We start from the raw sequence: 15,393 nt of genomic DNA on the forward strand, positions 1-15,393 counted from the left end.
ACCATACACATTTAAGAATAAGGCTTAAAGTTGTCCAAAAAAAAAACTGAAAGGCTCAGGTACAAATAAAACAAATAAAAATGACTATATTCTGATTTATTCAAAACACACACTGTACATTTTCATTGAAAAAACATTGGAATGAACATAATTTTAATTGTTAGATGGACATTACATGATACAAGTCCCATCGTTCAGATGTTTCATGGATTCCATTTGTTGTGTCATAGCTAAAATATCCTGAAATCCGGTGCTGAGCCCGGACATGTGCTGGAAGTATGCGTCCTTCTCTACCTGCACTGACAGATTATTCACTCCTGCATCTTTCAAAATGGCTGTCACCTGCAAGACAGAACACAATCAGACCAATTACAGCAATCTGTCATTGTAATTCCTAACTTCATAATTACTCTCCAATCAACAAATAGTTGGGTTGTTGGGAAAAATGAAAATCAACAACAACAAAAGTTGCATTTGGCATCGACCTGCTGTATAATGCGCTGCTCCACCACATCGGACATGATCTGGAGGTGGATGGTCCCTGCAATCATGTTGGCGGAATGTCTCCAGAAATGAGGGTCTCTGTATGACAAGACCCCTTCGATCTTCTCAATCTGGAAACAGAACCAAGAAAGTAAAGAGGATCAGCTGACGGAAGCACAAAACTTCATCTGTCCGTGACTTCAGACATAGTAGACAATACTCAACGTTGTCTAAAGCTGTAGCCGCAACACTGTCAAGAGATTCTTCCCCAAAAGGCTGTGACATTGATTCATCATATTACTACTATACAGAGAACCCTTGCTACTATATCATGGTTAATAGATCATACTCTTTTTATACGGCAGATATTCAAATTCCTTTTTTACATACATGTATAACAGTTTGCAAATTTAGTTGCCATTTAACATTATAGGTTAGTATTATTAACACACTTGGTTATAAGATTTGGCTGAATATAGTGGTGCTCAAAAATAAGATGTTTAATTTTCTTTAATTCTGTATCAGTTTTATGGTAAATTTCAAATGGGAGTAAAAGAGGTTGAAGCATGCACACTAGACCTCTTGTTTGAAGAATTGCGCAAAAGAATGCGCGAGAACAGAAGCTAATAAATACGTGTTTTTTTAATTGGCTTAGGTGTTTGAATAAATTTAAACGCCTAAAAAAGGAAGTTAAACCAAAAAAAAGGAAAAAAACGTTTTTAAGTGGTCCTCTTTAAATGGTAGGTGGTTGTGGAAAATCACAATAGACAAGGTTTCACTAGATTCCCATGATGGTCTGCTCACCTTGTGCAGAGCATTGTTCAGTTCCTTCTCATGCTCTGTGGGAATTCTCAGCAGAAGTACCTCGCAAGAATCCTTAAGCAGAGGGATGACACTGAGGAAGATGAGTAAAGCGATGAAGAGAGAGCAAATGGGATCGGCAATCAACCAGCCAAACTGGCGAATGAGGATGGTGGAAATGATCACGCCAACGCTGCCCAACGTATCAGCTAGGACGTGAAGGAAAACACCTGTGAAACAAGACAGAGGGTTTACATCTGGCCTTCCAAAATATGAAGACGTCCGAGCAAGCACACCTCTCATGTTGGCATTCATGCCTCCGCCACCTGAGCTGTGGGAATGCCCGTGTCCACCATGTCCGTGTCCTCCGTGTCCGTGCCCGCCATGAGAGTGGCCATGACCTCCGTGGCTGTGGTCGCCATGGGAGTGGCCGTGGTGTGAATTGCCGTGATCATGCCCCGAGCAACTTTTGCCACCGTGGGAATGAGCGTGGCTGAAAGCGCAAATTCCTACCAGGTTGACCAATAAGCCGCCAACAGACACCGGCTATAGGAGACACCAAGTAGAGGGAAGATAAGCTGATCATTACACCAATATCGTTACGCACCAACAACAATGCAACAATGCTGTCCCTAAATCGTTAAATTATTTTGCAGTCATTGATTAAAAAAAAAAAAACATTTAGACTGAATGTTGATTGGCTATTGAATTGAATTAGAATAAACACAGCAATACCTCAAATTGAGCTTTCAAAAAGGCACGACTAAATTCACATTCATTTGGCAAATGAAGGTGATGTTACAAAAAGGATGTCCATAAAAGGCCAAGCTATTAGCCTCTAGGATGGCATACCCATTTCTCTGTACCACTAACTTTTTGTTTGACATTTGCAGACTCCGCGTCTAAGCAGGCCTGATGTTCTTGACATGGTTTATGTTCACAGAGTGAAGAAACTGGACAACTCCCCTGCACACTCACACATTTGTACAAAAGCATTCTGGCAGGTATTAATGGCCGGGAAAAAAAAACTACTTGAAAGTGAAGATGCTTTGATGCAGATTTGATGTACATTGTTAATAAGACATACCTAGATAAACAAATATATGAGGAAAAAGCTTTTACAGGAAATAGAAAAAAGAACTTCACCCACAGTCAGCATGTCCGTATTTATGTTGGGTGGGTCTACTAAACGGGTGACTGACTCCGCGAAGACAAAGAAAGCGATGACCATCAGGAACAATCCATTGATGAACCCAGAAAGAATTTCAACACGGGCATACCTGGGAAGAGCACCAGATATTTATTGTAATCACACAACCGAGTTTATAAGTTTATCATTACAATATCTCCTGGTGAAGCGTCTCCACATTCCTCCTCAATTTTACCCATAGGAGAAGATCCTGGTGGCTTTCCATCGGGTCATTAGGGCGGCAAACAACCCGAGGACTAAAGCTGAGCAGTCAAACAACATGTGGAAGCCATCCGAGATCAGCCCCAGGCTGTTAGTCCAAACACCATAAAAGAGCTCAACAAAGGTGAAAGCCTGCAACACATAAACGGCGTTTGACAGCAGAGGCTGTGAGGTGAAATTATCATGGACTAACAGTGAAAACAATATGACAGTTGATCTTGAGCCTAAATGAAACACCAGATTTTCTTGAACAAAACTACAATTTCCCATTTTAACCGACATTATCCTTTTGCTTGTTGAAAGAAAAAATAAAATAAAATAATTAAACTTTTCAGTTTTGTTCCAATTCTGGGAAGCTTAATTTAAAATGTTTCATGAAAAGTTTGTTAATTTATGTTTTATTATAACGCAGTAGACCAAAAATATCTAAAGGCCCATGAAGCAATACCAGTGCATTGCACATACCAGGTTAAGACACAGGAAGTAGAAGATCTGTCTCGAGTCGTACTCCTCCAAGATTTGCTTCAAGGAATCTTTAATGAAGCGCGGCAGGGACTGAGAAGTGTGTTGCAAGGCATCACCCATAAAGTTGTACAAAGGAGTCCCTTCAGGTGAGTAACCCACCAGGGTGCCCTTTTGACCTTTCTTTGATGGTGATGAGAGGATACTTGATGCTGGAGAGAAGAGAGCAACTGTTAAAAAAAAGGAATGCTTTATGCCATCCGCAAACCTAAAATTTACATTCTAGCACTTTCTTACTTTTTTACATTGAACCAAAGGAGTTTACTATTTGGGTTTTCCTGCACGTAACTTCTGCAGTCCAAACAGAAAGCAGTGAACATCTCCTGCTCATTCTCCCGAAATCTCCAATAAGACCACAAAAAAGTCCCCACATTCATCACTTTTTTTGATTTTCAATAAGTCACTCACGAGGTTGGAAAAGTTGCTAAATATAGCAACAAAGTCGCTTTGTTGGAAACACTGAGTAGGCCCGCTTCTTCTCATATCCTAACTCCACCACCGGTTGTCATGGTAGCAAAAGCCATACTTGGCATGTGCATCAGATAAAGAGGTTTTATTCATTCAAACGTGTATGATACTTACACATAATGAAGAAAATGGCACTGACGAGCACCCCTCCAGAGAGCACGTGCTCCGTGCTGCCCTGCTGTGGTGGTTTACTCATAGAGCGCAACTGGTCGGTCAGCGGGTGAGTCCAGAAGTTGGCGAGCAGCAGGGCGCTGGATAAGAGAGCGATGGCGCCATATCGGGCGCACCGCTGCACTTCCATCTTTGCATTGCAGATGGCCTCCACGTAAAACTCAAGGATCATCACAGAGAAGATGATCATGGCAAAAGGCAGGATAAGAGCAGACCATGACTCAACCTTACTCTGCGGGGAAAAAGTGCAAAAGCCTCTTTGTAGAAAAACTTCCCATCTTTGACATTTGACAACCTTCAAATAATATCATGTGTGGAGGAAATCAGTCAAAAATATTTTGTACTTTTGGAGTCTGTACTTTCTTAGTTTTACTGTACTGTACTTTTACTTTCACCAAAGTCACTTTTCACTTATCTGAATGGTTTTGTAGGTTCATTTTGCAAGTAAAAGCCTTGGGGGAGGTGAGTGCATTATTTCACTTGATATGATGAAATATACCCAGAACATAGTCACTGCTGTGAATTGTTCTCTGTGCCCAATTTAAATTGATCTACGTGAGAGTGTCTCAGGGCTAAAAATAAAAATAAAAAATAAATTAAAAAAGTGTATGCATCTACTTATTATATTGCACTTACTTCTGTGGTGGCTGACAACACTATGACCCAGGGCAGCAGTACCACAGCTGACACTAGGTTGTCCAAGGCATAAAGGCGCTTTGCTCCACCTACTTCCACTGAAAGTTTCCTGGAGGCTGTGTGAAAGCCAACCTTCAGGCCCAGGGAGACCACTAGCAGCACAACACCACCCTGATAAGAACAAAAACAGGACAATGTGGTGGTTAATTTGCAATATGGAAGCATTATTTTGTAACTGAAGGCCTACTATGCTTACTTTGTGATCAGCAACCCCCAAAAACGCAATGGTGGTGTACAGGAAGTGAGTTAACGCACTGTCGTGATGTCCCTCAGCTAATTAGTACAAGAAAAGTTAAGGTTCACAATCAGGAAACAGAGATGCTGGCGTGGCTCCACGACACCAAGTTGGACCTCTGATGTTACACGAAAGAAGAAGAAGAACAAGACGAAGAAGAAGACGAAGAAGGAAACGGAGAAATGTGACATTAAAAAAAACGACCATATTATAATTATTAAGGATACGATGCTCCGCCATTTTTGCCATGAGATCATCATTGTCGAAGAGGAGTAGGCAGATCACTGCGATGATGAAGAGAGCAGCGCCTCTGGTCTGGAAGACAGATGGGTAGAAATTCAGTCATCAGTATGTTAGCAGTTTAGGGAAAAAGTAGCATCACTTTGCTGATTTCCAACAGAGCAGGATGGATAATGTACTCCTTTTTCTGTGCTATATCCTACAGAACTCAGAAGAAAAAGCCTAAAGTTTAACTTAGGGTCAAATTGTGCAAAAATGACACAACAACAATTACTGCTGCACATTCTGTAAATGAGGACCGGTTACCTTTGCTGGCCCGCCTCCTGAATTGGTGAAGAGGACACCAAGGAGAGCAATCACCACCACATCACTGTGCTCGAAGAGCAGTAATGTTCTGTCAAAGACACAAAAAACACTCCCGTGTTATTGCATCAAAACCATCAAATTGTATGGTCATATACAGAGGGTGACAAGTGTATTTACCTCAAGGGTCCACAGAGAGTGAGCCCAAAAAAGCCCAGTAGGGATATGATACAGCTGAAAACACTGTGCTTTACTATCTTTATCCACTAAAAAAGAAGTAAAAGAAAACAGGGGCATTACAATACCATGACAATTTGAGGACACACACTGTTTTGCCCCTCACTTAATATGATGGATTGGCACACCAATGAAAAAGAAGAAAAATCAATATACTGTACCTGTCTTTTGGAGATGACTTTTCCAGAGGATAAAGGCTTTTGAAAGACAAGTAAAATAACAGCAGACCTGAGAATAATGAAATAATGTCATATTCATTTTTATTGACAAGATTGAAGACATTTCTACTGTCATATAGTGACGTCATCACACATGTACAGATTTAATTGATTTGTTCCAATCATGAGGTTTCTGTTGTAATATGTTTTTTTGTCTAGATGCTTTCGAATTAGCTATTGTGGCGTTTAAATTGAAAATCATATGCATATATAGGTGCATATCTTGGCCATTCTTAAAACTGACCAAACTTATAAGACTTTGTAATTGTAAATATTGAACAGATTCTGAACAGATGTTTTCTAATTTGAATTGTAATTTAGTTTTGTTGTTGTTTAATTCAATTGTTGAAATGTCTTAACATACATTTGAAGTGATTGAGAAAGAAAGCAAATAGCATTTAGAATGGATAAAGCATCACTTACTAATATATTTAGGAATACTCACCCTAGCTTTAATGTGAAGATGAACTGAACAATGTGAACAACCTTTAGAATGTCATATGATTCGAATATTCCCAAGGCCTTCAAAATCTTTGAGATGATCAGCAAAACTATGTACCTGGTTAACCTGCAGATGAAAAGAGCATGCATACTAATATAAGCACGCACGGGAGTACTTGAAATGGTTGCACAACGAAACTTGAAGGAAAATAAAATGTGTTACCAGAAACACATATTTTACCTGGAATTGGGAACTTCAACCATCCCAAGTTGTCCTCCGGAAAGGACGTTGTTGCTGTATTTCTCGTCCATTTCAGCCAACCGGCTTGTGTATTCTTATAGCATTACTGCTATCTATGAAGTGAATTTAATTGGTCGCTCATTTAGCAATGAAGTACAGCGACAGTATTTAGAAAACGATTTATAAACCCTTTACAAACATTCTCATTGACAAACTAAACAGAAAAGGCAGCTTTCTGCCTAGGGTAGTTATGAGCTAGCTACCCAGTTCGTATAACAATGAACCCGGTTCTTTTCGCCCTTCGACGTTGTAACACGTCTCTTAAAAGTGTATACTTAAACTGTAGCAGTTAAAGGGAGACTGATGGTGTTTGTTCCAAAATGAACAGCAAAGAAATCCTTCCATATTGTGCTAAAGCCACTTCCGGACACGATAACAACGCTACGTCATGAAAAGCTTCGAGAGAGTCATTGCTGCGCTCTCGGTGAACTCGACCATCGTGGAATGAGCTGTTGCGTCTTTTCCACGCAAAACACGGGAACAAAAATCATTCATCCAAATTATAGAAATTAAAAACGTTGCGTCAACATTTGGATGTATTTTTTTAGTTATGTAAAGAAAGATGCAGTACACGCTTGTCTCTATTTTAACCGCAAATAAAATATAATACAGCAATCCCTCGTTTATCGCGGATAATTGGTTCCAAAAACCACCCGCGATGAGTGAAATCTATGGAAGTTTATCTGTGCCATTGGATTTTGAATTCGAATTTGTAGCACTGAATTTTTTTACATCCAATTTTTAACATACTATGGAAGTTTATCTGTGCCATCGGATTTTGAATTCGAATTTGTAGCAGTAGTTTTTTTACATCCAATTTTTAACACTGAATTTTTTTTGCATCTAAATCAGACTTTGAATTTTAAAAGCCATCGAATTTCTAGCACTGAATTTTTTGAGAATTGAAATTCAATGTCTTAAAAAATTCAGTGTAAAAAAAATCGACATCTCAAAAAATTCAATGTAAAAAAATTCAATGTCTAAAAAAATTCAGTGTAAAAAAATTCGATGTCTCCAAAAATTCAGTGTAAAAATATTCAGCGCGGACATCCGGGGTAACCAAGGGAGAAGTAATCGATCCCTGTATCAAATCATCCAACGTTCAGCCAATCAAGTTACGCTCCATTGGTCATGTGACGTCGAAACAGGAACGTCGTGAAGTTCAAAGGTGAGCTCCGGTCAGAGATCAGGATGGCCCAAAACACAAATAATAACGCTTCGGTGAGTGTACTCTTTATTTACCTTTTGTGTTCGTAAAAGTCAGTATTTTATTTACCGGACACCTTAACAGAATTTGTTGAACAATGTCTACACAGGGAACTTTTAATGAAGTGGTGTTCCTTAAAAGTTTGCTAGATATGAGCTAGCGTTACGTTAGCATGGTTACCATGGTAACATGGCGCTCGGTACTGCGCTCTTTAGTACTCTGTTCCGATGTTATGATGTGGCTGGCAAGAAATATCTGACTCACCGTTTGTTTAACAGCAAACTACTACTAAAATTGTGCATCAAATTCATGTGTCATTACTAGAATTGCAAATTGTCTTCACTTTTAATAATACCTTTGTTTTAAAATATTTGACCAGTTTTTACTCGCCTGATTTGAAAATGAGTTATTTGTCAGTTTGTTTTGTAGCTTTTACTGTATGTAATATGAGGTGCTCATACATTTATTTGGGTTGACAGTCATAATGGCCCTCCGAAAGAAGCTATGACTACAATGCGGCCTGCGAACAAACTGTTTGACACCCCTTACCTAAATGATAGTCCGGCTTACTTTTACGTGGCACATGCCAAATGGTATGTGTGTGTGTGTGTGTGCGCGTGCGTGCGCGTGCGTGTGCGCGCGTGTGTGTGCGTGAGTGAGTGCGTGAATGGGAGAAGTGTGGATACCTCGAATGGGGGGGAAAATAATAAATGAAACGAATGAAATGAAAGACAAAACTTTTGTAAAAAATGTTTACAAACAGATTCATTTTTGATATTCACTGTCCCCTTAAAGCAGTGTTTTTTTAACCTGGGTTCAATCGTACCCTAGGGGTTCGGTGCGTCGGTCTCAAGGGTTCGGCAGAGCCTCCACTGCGGAGGTCCGAACACACCTGTACGTTATGTAAATTTGTGATGACGCAGAGGTCACACTGATTTCCAGGTATGTAATTTGTTCATGCACTGTGTTGGTTTTGTTCTTTATTCATGCACGGCTCATTTTGTGCACCAGTAGAAAAAATCTGTCTTGAATTTGGAAAAAAAAATATATATATATTTTTTTGCTATAGAGGGGTTCGGTGAATGCGCATATGAAACTGGTGGGGTTCGGTACCTCCAACAAGGTTACGAACCACTGCCTTAAAGTAAATACGCAAACGGTATCGTGCATAAGTCGTTACCATTCCAAGCCAATGGGTGGCGGAAATGCACTAACGCACTTTTCAACCGCCATTAAAACATGAACAAGAAGAAGAGCAGTCGCTCCCTAGCCTGTTTGAAGACGAGTCCTGCATAATACGAATGTTGGCTGAGGAAGCCCTTTATGAAGTTTGTTTTAATTTTATAAAGTTATGTATTTAGCTCATTGCCGGTGCTACGTGAAAAACAATCATAGGTTAGACGGAATCCAGCATCGCTTTAGAAGTTGACAAGTTTCCGAGAACTGTGTTAACAACGGTTGTCAGCTGACTTCAGCATGGCCCAACAAGCTGCTGCTTTGCAGACCTACAACAATGAACTCGTCAAGTGTAAGTGGTTTATTGATTTGTCAATCATGATGAAGGTTTCTCCTGGCTGCCATGCATGCCCATCAGGTTGCCCATATTTCCTAATGGTCGACACATTGCCAAACTGTATTGATACTGTGTTTATACTGCGTCACTGAGTGCTGACACCTATTGGACCTTAAAAATACTACAGGCAACCTAGTTGACGGTCAACTGTCACTAATTTGATGATATAATATATAAATTAATTAATTATATTTTATATTGTATTCCTTCACATATTCATTTAAATTTAAAATATATTTTCGATTTTTGTTAGTCAATCAATAATGTGAACATGTATCATAACATGAAAATCTAAGAGAACGTGTTGTGAAAGAGGATGCTTGTGCACTGGGATTCTTTTTTTTTTATTATTATTTAAAAAAATTATTTAAAACAATACGTTTTTCCAATGTTTTGACATTTAGCCTGTTGCGCTTTTTGGACACTTGTTGAGCTCGACACATGCACCGACGCGTCGGTGTTGCCGGACCCATCACTAAAGATGATACTAAAACGCATACACATGAACAAGTTGATTCACATGAACGTTATGTCAACGTGACCTCTATGAGACCCAAAAGCTCCAAAGCAGTGTTGACCTTCTCCATCCAAGGGCTGCATACAAAAAAGTTTAGTGCCACTTTGACAGTCCACTTTATTCTGAACAATAGAACCAACCAATATTACCAATCCTAGAATGCATCAGTTTGTACCACAATCTGTTTTATTTGACAGTGCTTAAATTTAATCTGAAGAGGTTTGGTCTTCCGAATTTTAAACTTGGTATGAATGTATGTTCAATAGTAGAGACGTGAGACCTCTTTAGGTGCATGTATCATGTAGGTTTGAAATTGACTGTGCTGTTAAAATAGCTATAAGGTTACCTTTGATTATTCAAATCCAGAATTTAATTTTGCCTCTACCAGAATAAAAAAAGAAAATGTAGCATTTCCATTGAAGCTTTCTTCTAGGCTGTCCAAACACAATATACATATTTTTTTCTCTCGTTTGTCCTTCACAGGTTTTGATGACCTGTGCTCCAAACGGGAAGAGTTGAGCCTTCAGATCAAGTTGGAGGAAGACGAAAAGGAACGACTCCAGTACGAGATTAGCAGCCTCTCGGAGAAGCTGAGCAGAGTTAATGAAAGCCTGGCACAAAAAACGGCTGCACACAACACCATAGACCGCACCATCGCAGAGACTGAGGCTGCTTACACTAAGGTGTTTGTCATAATTACCGTGAAACCCAAACGTTTATTTCGTGACTGTTCTTTCATGCTATGCCACATAATTGCTGCTTTTGTTAATACTTTTGAGTTGTTTAAGTTCATCAGCCAAATAGTTGCAGACAGCTGACGTTGAGCTCTTCTACTGCAGTAATTATGGCAACCTATCAAGCCAACAACAACAAAAAAACACCGGCTTTGATATTGTTTTATGTAACTGTCTGATTTCCTCCCACAGATCTTGGAGAGTTCGCAGTCTTTACTGAGTGTCCTAAAGCAGCAGGCAGGAAACTTCAGTAAAACTTTAGAGCAACGGCGAAAAGAGCACTGATTTGCAGAGTGGTTCATGAAAGACTGCACAAGGAACCGTTTCAGCATTTTGGATTTATTTGAATTTTTTTGTACCAATAAATATCGAATTCTACTGTACCATGCATCTGATTTATTCCTGGACGTATCACGTGTTTCTTTTGTCATCATGGGTTGTGGCAAAAAAGGTACTGTGGCATTCACTTTTTGCAAAAAGGGTTCAGGTTTGATTTTCTTCTCAGCTCAACTTTCCATTGAAATTTACAAACAGCCATTCCTGAATAAACATAAAACATCAATTAAAAATAAACCAGTTAAAACAAAATGTGTTGCATCTCATGCCAAGGTCTAAGCAAAAGCCTCAAAAGTGGGTTTTAAGGTGATACTCCAAAGTTTTCACACAGTCCAAAATGTTATGTTCATTAATGATTTTTTTTTGAAGGAAATCACTGCAGTAAGATTCATATGAAGATTTTGATGACTTCTTTTAAATAATTTAGCAAATAATTTTTCTGTTCTGTCATTTTGTCTAAATTAGGTAATATATGTTCCTTATTTCACCACTATTTTTTTTGTTCTGAAGACCATGACTCAAATGTTGAAGCACATGCATACCTCGAGAACACAAGATGGTTTTCTCTTTCACATTCAAAACACCGCCAGTCAACCAATAGCTACAAAAGTGCATTATTTATCATCATTATTTTTTATCCAAATCATTTAATACCGCTCGGTTTGGTTAGGGAGTCACGTTATGTACATACAATCTGAAAATGCCTCAAATGCTGCTACATATGTGAGTACATATGTACATTGGTGAGTTACTCATGTAGTAACTCACAAAAGATACAATTCAAGTTAGTCTTGCGAAAAGTTTTCAACAATGTTATAACTTGAATTTCCACAACCATGTGATTGTAACTGGTACTGTGTGAAAATTATTGAAAAACGGTGATTTTGTAATTGCACAATAGCATCACGTAATGTCAAGGAGCAACTTTGGCATCAAGTAGCTCATTTAAAATGATCAAGTCTCTCCCTCCATCCATCCTGACCAGTGCACCACCGTGCACGAAAGTTTTGTATAATGATCATTGTGTTAATTTTTAAATACCTTTGTTGGGGGTGACTTTTCCCCATACAGCTCCTTTTGTGTCGGAATAGTTACAGTCGCTGAGTCTGTAAGATCATACCCGCTCAACAAGCCGCCCTTTGCGTAATTGTTGAAACGTGACATCAAAAAGAGCTACATTATTTACGTCATCGTAACGAAATGGCATGCATGACTCGTGTTTTGTTTACAAGCGATGTGAGAGAGGAGCTCCGCCATGAGCCAACAAGCTGCCGCTTTGCAGAATTACAATAATGAGCTTGTCAATTGTAAGTGATCATACTCTGTTCTCTCACCAGCGTCTCTTACTACTTTTTGAAGTAGATGTCTTTCGAGACAGCAATGCTCGGTTTTCACACTAAACTTTGTGTAAATTAAATTTGGGTGTCAGTGGACTAATAGGTAAAAGTGGAACATTTGCACGTCCAAAACCTTAGCCCTTTTCACTTTTGAAAGGGACACGTCTTCCGGTTGGGTATAATTAAGGGAGCAGTAGAGTGGGGAAAAAAAAATCTAACTGATCTTTTTGTGAAATCTTTGTGTGGTGATGTGTCGTAAGATTCCCCCCTTGTCATTAATCAGAGATCTAATCAGTCACACAACAGATTCAAACCTAGAATTTTGGTCTGTGAGTCATTTAATCATTTAAAAGCATTCCATCCCCCCAAATTATTTGACACTTCCTCATATGCCGGGGTTATTTTCAGTTAGTTAGGGAGTGTGCAAAGCAATAAAAAAACTTTTACAAAACAACCTGTTTTGAATTTCTATTGTGCTAATTTTTTCACAATGCCTCCCACAGGTTAAATAAAACCAGCAGAAGGGCACCCAGGGGCAGTAGAGCTAATGTTTTCTTCCACCCTTCAGGTATTGAAGAGCTCTGCTCCAAGCGGGAAGAGTTGAACCGTCAGATCAAGCTGGAGGAAGAGGAGAAGGAACGACTGCAACATGACATCCGTGTCTTCTCTGGTAAGCTGAGTAAGGTCAATGAAAGCCTCGCACAAAGAATGGCTGCACGTGCCACTTTCGACCGGACCATTGCAGAGACTGAGGCTGCGTACACCAAGGTAAGTTTCAAACCTACCCTGTCAATGCTGTCCACCTCTCAATTGCCCTCACTAATTAGGCAAAATCAACTAACACGCCACTGTCACTATTATTAAAGTAGAATTTGATCTACTGTATATTTCATGTAATTTGCTGCTCTTCTCCCAAAAGATCTTAGAGAGCTCTCAATCTCTGTTGAGTGTCCTGAAGCATGAAGCCGGAAACCTTGGGAAAGCGTCAGAGCCTCGCAAGAAAGAACACTAATGCAGAGGAAGTGGATTTTAAGACTGAACTTCAAAAGAAATGGTCATATTCGACTAATTGTATTTTTTGTAAAACAGGTATGTTGCGATTGTTTCTTTTGAAGCTATGCACACAGCATTTTGAATGTGATAGACAATAAAAGCGTTATTTGCAACATTGTACAATGTCATGAGATCCCATAGATGTTCAACATGCTATTTATTTTCTATTTCTTTTATTGATTTTATTCAATCATGATCAGGTTTCTTTGACATAATCAGAGAGACCTTTATTTATTAAATCTGTTCATTGTTGTGGTGGCACAGTGGCACACTGGTTAACACGTCCACTTGGCTTCGGCATGCTGGCAACACATTGTGTGGACAAGCGGAAGGGAAAATTCATGTTTTGTTGTTGCAATTCTTTTTTTTTCTTCTTCCTGTGCTATTGCAGTAAGAAATATTCTTCTTTTTGCATATGAGTCGAAATATTAGAAAACTCAGTATTATACTATTACAAAACTGCAACCGAAATAATTGACAATAATTGAAATTAAAGTGACATTAAATCTGACAGCATCTGACAAAACTGAGCTTTAGGCAAGTTATTTGAAGTTATGGTACTGGATGCCATCATTCATCTGACTGATTACTTTTGACACTTTAAAGTCATTCTAGTTCCCATTGTGGATTTTTAATAATTGGATGACACTTTCACACTTTGCAAATTATTTCAAACACACACACAGGAGATTTGCATTTGTTCCATTTTTGTATTTATTTATTGTACATCTGTACAAGCGTGACATCACTTTTGTTCAAATCATCAATAATTTTACACAGCCTAGACAATGCAGACTTTAAGACAAACAAATTTAAAGTGGAGAAAATGGAGTGTTTTACCACAATTGGATTATTTTTTAAGAGGGAGTGGAAAAAGAAGCCCGGAAAACATTGCTGGTTTTCTGTACAGTATACTTTACAAGTCGTAGTTTCTGTTTCCATTTTTTAAGTTATTGCTGGTGTCAAACTGCTGGGAACTCCACTTTGGTCCTTTGGGTCACAGATCGAAGACAAGAAGAAATATCCCCACAAAGAACTCAATGTGTCTTTTTTTGAAGGCAACGGTGAACTGGGTTGCTCCACAGGTAGTGTTTTTAAAACAATTTTTTCATGTCTTAACAACACAAGGTGTCCCCACATTTGCTAAGACATTTTGACCATTAAATTGAGTGTTTAAACTATTCCTTACTTATTGGACTAATAGCACATTTCTTTATATATATTGTACTTTCAATGCTGAATGTGCTGGAAAACAAAAAGACTGAATAAATCCGTTCACTCAAAATAGAAGATAAAAAGACATTCAGCCGTGTAAACTGGAATGTAAAAAAGCATGACCTTCTGCATTCCAGTCTATGAAATTTGGTATTTTTGTTTAGTCAAGGTACTGTGTGGGACATAATAATAATGATGATACTAATAATAATACAATTGAGTGTTGAATAAACAAGAGAAAAGAGAACAGATTTTAAGTGCATGTAGTCTGTCACTGGCTATGCCTTCACATGAGGTGCAAAATAATGCGAAAAGCACGACAGTGCAAAAAAAAAATCTTGCATCCAAGACTGCATATCGGCAATTACAAGTCATCGGACTACCACAGAGTCTCACAACATCATTGAAAAAGGTCATAGAGTGATGACGAGCAGAAAATAAATGTTAATCAAAATAATCTGGTGTCACAATAAATCTGTACAACAATACTGGCCAAGGTTGCATGGAAAAAAAGACGGAAGCAATTACAGCAACACTTTAATCACTTGGCATTATGAGTTTAAAAAAAAAAAAAAATGGAAACGCGGTGCGTTTCTGTCAGTAAAAAAACCCCAAACATGTCTTAATTAAAACTTCACATGTGACCAAAACATCACCTTTGTTTATTTTTAGTGGACCAGCTTTCTCCCGAAAGGAATGTAAAAGTAGATGATGTCTGGTGTCGGCTGATTAGTGAACTCGCCCTCTACATTTACACGGAAAACATGATACAAAATGATGCATAAGCAGGTCCAAGACATGCAAACTTTAACATTGAGAAGCAATAAATACACAAGAAGCTCCGGAGGAGGATGCGGAGACATTCGGACGGGTGATATACTTTACATCACACAC

The 15,393-nt window shown here is 38.7% G+C and overlaps 3 protein-coding genes across 4 annotated transcripts; 2 read left to right on the top strand and 1 right to left on the bottom strand.

Annotated features, from left to right (window-relative positions):
* Positions 1-81: 81 nt before the first annotated feature.
* Positions 82-6,931, bottom strand: slc30a5 (solute carrier family 30 member 5). Of its 2 annotated transcripts, XM_061293425.1 has the most exons (16): positions 6,468-6,930; positions 6,231-6,353; positions 5,729-5,795; positions 5,511-5,596; positions 5,334-5,421; positions 5,015-5,102; positions 4,749-4,825; positions 4,493-4,663; positions 3,800-4,088; positions 3,161-3,369; positions 2,670-2,827; positions 2,435-2,564; positions 1,581-1,830; positions 1,288-1,514; positions 486-614; positions 82-342 (listed from the first exon to the last, which is right to left on the bottom strand). In XM_061293425.1, the coding sequence occupies exons 1-16, from the start codon at positions 6,536-6,538 to the stop codon at positions 172-174; spliced, it is 2,334 nt and encodes a 777-aa protein (XP_061149409.1). In that variant the 5' UTR covers positions 6,539-6,930; the 3' UTR covers positions 82-171. The 2 variants fall into 2 exon arrangements, with proteins under 2 accessions (XP_061149409.1, XP_061149408.1); XM_061293424.1 differs by having other exon boundaries at positions 1,288-1,830; positions 6,468-6,931.
* Positions 6,932-8,959: 2,028 nt separating this feature from the next.
* Positions 8,960-10,941, top strand: LOC133163833 (microtubule nucleation factor SSNA1-like). The gene is made up of 3 exons (XM_061294088.1): positions 8,960-9,262; positions 10,308-10,507; positions 10,751-10,941. Exons 1-3 carry the CDS (start codon positions 9,211-9,213, stop codon positions 10,841-10,843), a joined length of 345 nt encoding a protein of 114 aa, XP_061150072.1. The 5' UTR covers positions 8,960-9,210; the 3' UTR covers positions 10,844-10,941.
* A 1,018-nt stretch (positions 10,942-11,959) lies between these two features.
* On the top strand, positions 11,960-14,941 carry LOC133163611 (microtubule nucleation factor SSNA1-like). The gene is made up of 3 exons (XM_061293668.1): positions 11,960-12,201; positions 12,800-12,999; positions 13,151-14,941. Exons 1-3 carry the CDS (start codon positions 12,150-12,152, stop codon positions 13,241-13,243), a joined length of 345 nt encoding a protein of 114 aa, XP_061149652.1. The 5' UTR covers positions 11,960-12,149; the 3' UTR covers positions 13,244-14,941.
* The last annotated feature ends 452 nt before the right edge of the window (positions 14,942-15,393 follow it).

This window comes from Syngnathus typhle, linkage group LG12, assembly GCF_033458585.1.
Source record: "Syngnathus typhle isolate RoL2023-S1 ecotype Sweden linkage group LG12, RoL_Styp_1.0, whole genome shotgun sequence".
In the NCBI taxonomy this organism is placed as follows: domain Eukaryota; kingdom Metazoa; phylum Chordata; class Actinopteri; order Syngnathiformes; family Syngnathidae; genus Syngnathus; species Syngnathus typhle.

Excerpts from the sequence above, each read along its gene's own strand:
- slc30a5 (XM_061293424.1), bottom strand. The coding sequence starts at position 6,538 with ATGGACGAGAAATACAGCAACAACGTCCTTTCCGGAGGACAACTTGGG. Across the intron at positions 5,103-5,333 it reads CAGGAGGCGGGCCAGCAAAG|ACCAGAGGCGCTGCTCTCTT; the intron begins GTAACCGGTCCT and ends TCTGTCTTCCAG. Across the intron at positions 3,370-3,799 it reads TGCCATTTTCTTCATTATGT|CATCAAGTATCCTCTCATCA; the intron begins GTAAGTATCATA and ends TCTTCTCTCCAG.
- LOC133163833 (XM_061294088.1), top strand. The coding sequence starts at position 9,211 with ATGGCCCAACAAGCTGCTGCTTTGCAGACCTACAACAATGAACTCGTC. Across the intron at positions 9,263-10,307 it reads CAACAATGAACTCGTCAAGT|GTTTTGATGACCTGTGCTCC; the intron begins GTAAGTGGTTTA and ends TGTCCTTCACAG. Across the intron at positions 10,508-10,750 it reads CTGAGGCTGCTTACACTAAG|ATCTTGGAGAGTTCGCAGTC; the intron begins GTGTTTGTCATA and ends TTCCTCCCACAG.
- LOC133163611 (XM_061293668.1), top strand. The coding sequence starts at position 12,150 with ATGAGCCAACAAGCTGCCGCTTTGCAGAATTACAATAATGAGCTTGTC. Across the intron at positions 12,202-12,799 it reads CAATAATGAGCTTGTCAATT|GTATTGAAGAGCTCTGCTCC; the intron begins GTAAGTGATCAT and ends TCCACCCTTCAG. Across the intron at positions 13,000-13,150 it reads CTGAGGCTGCGTACACCAAG|ATCTTAGAGAGCTCTCAATC; the intron begins GTAAGTTTCAAA and ends TTCTCCCAAAAG.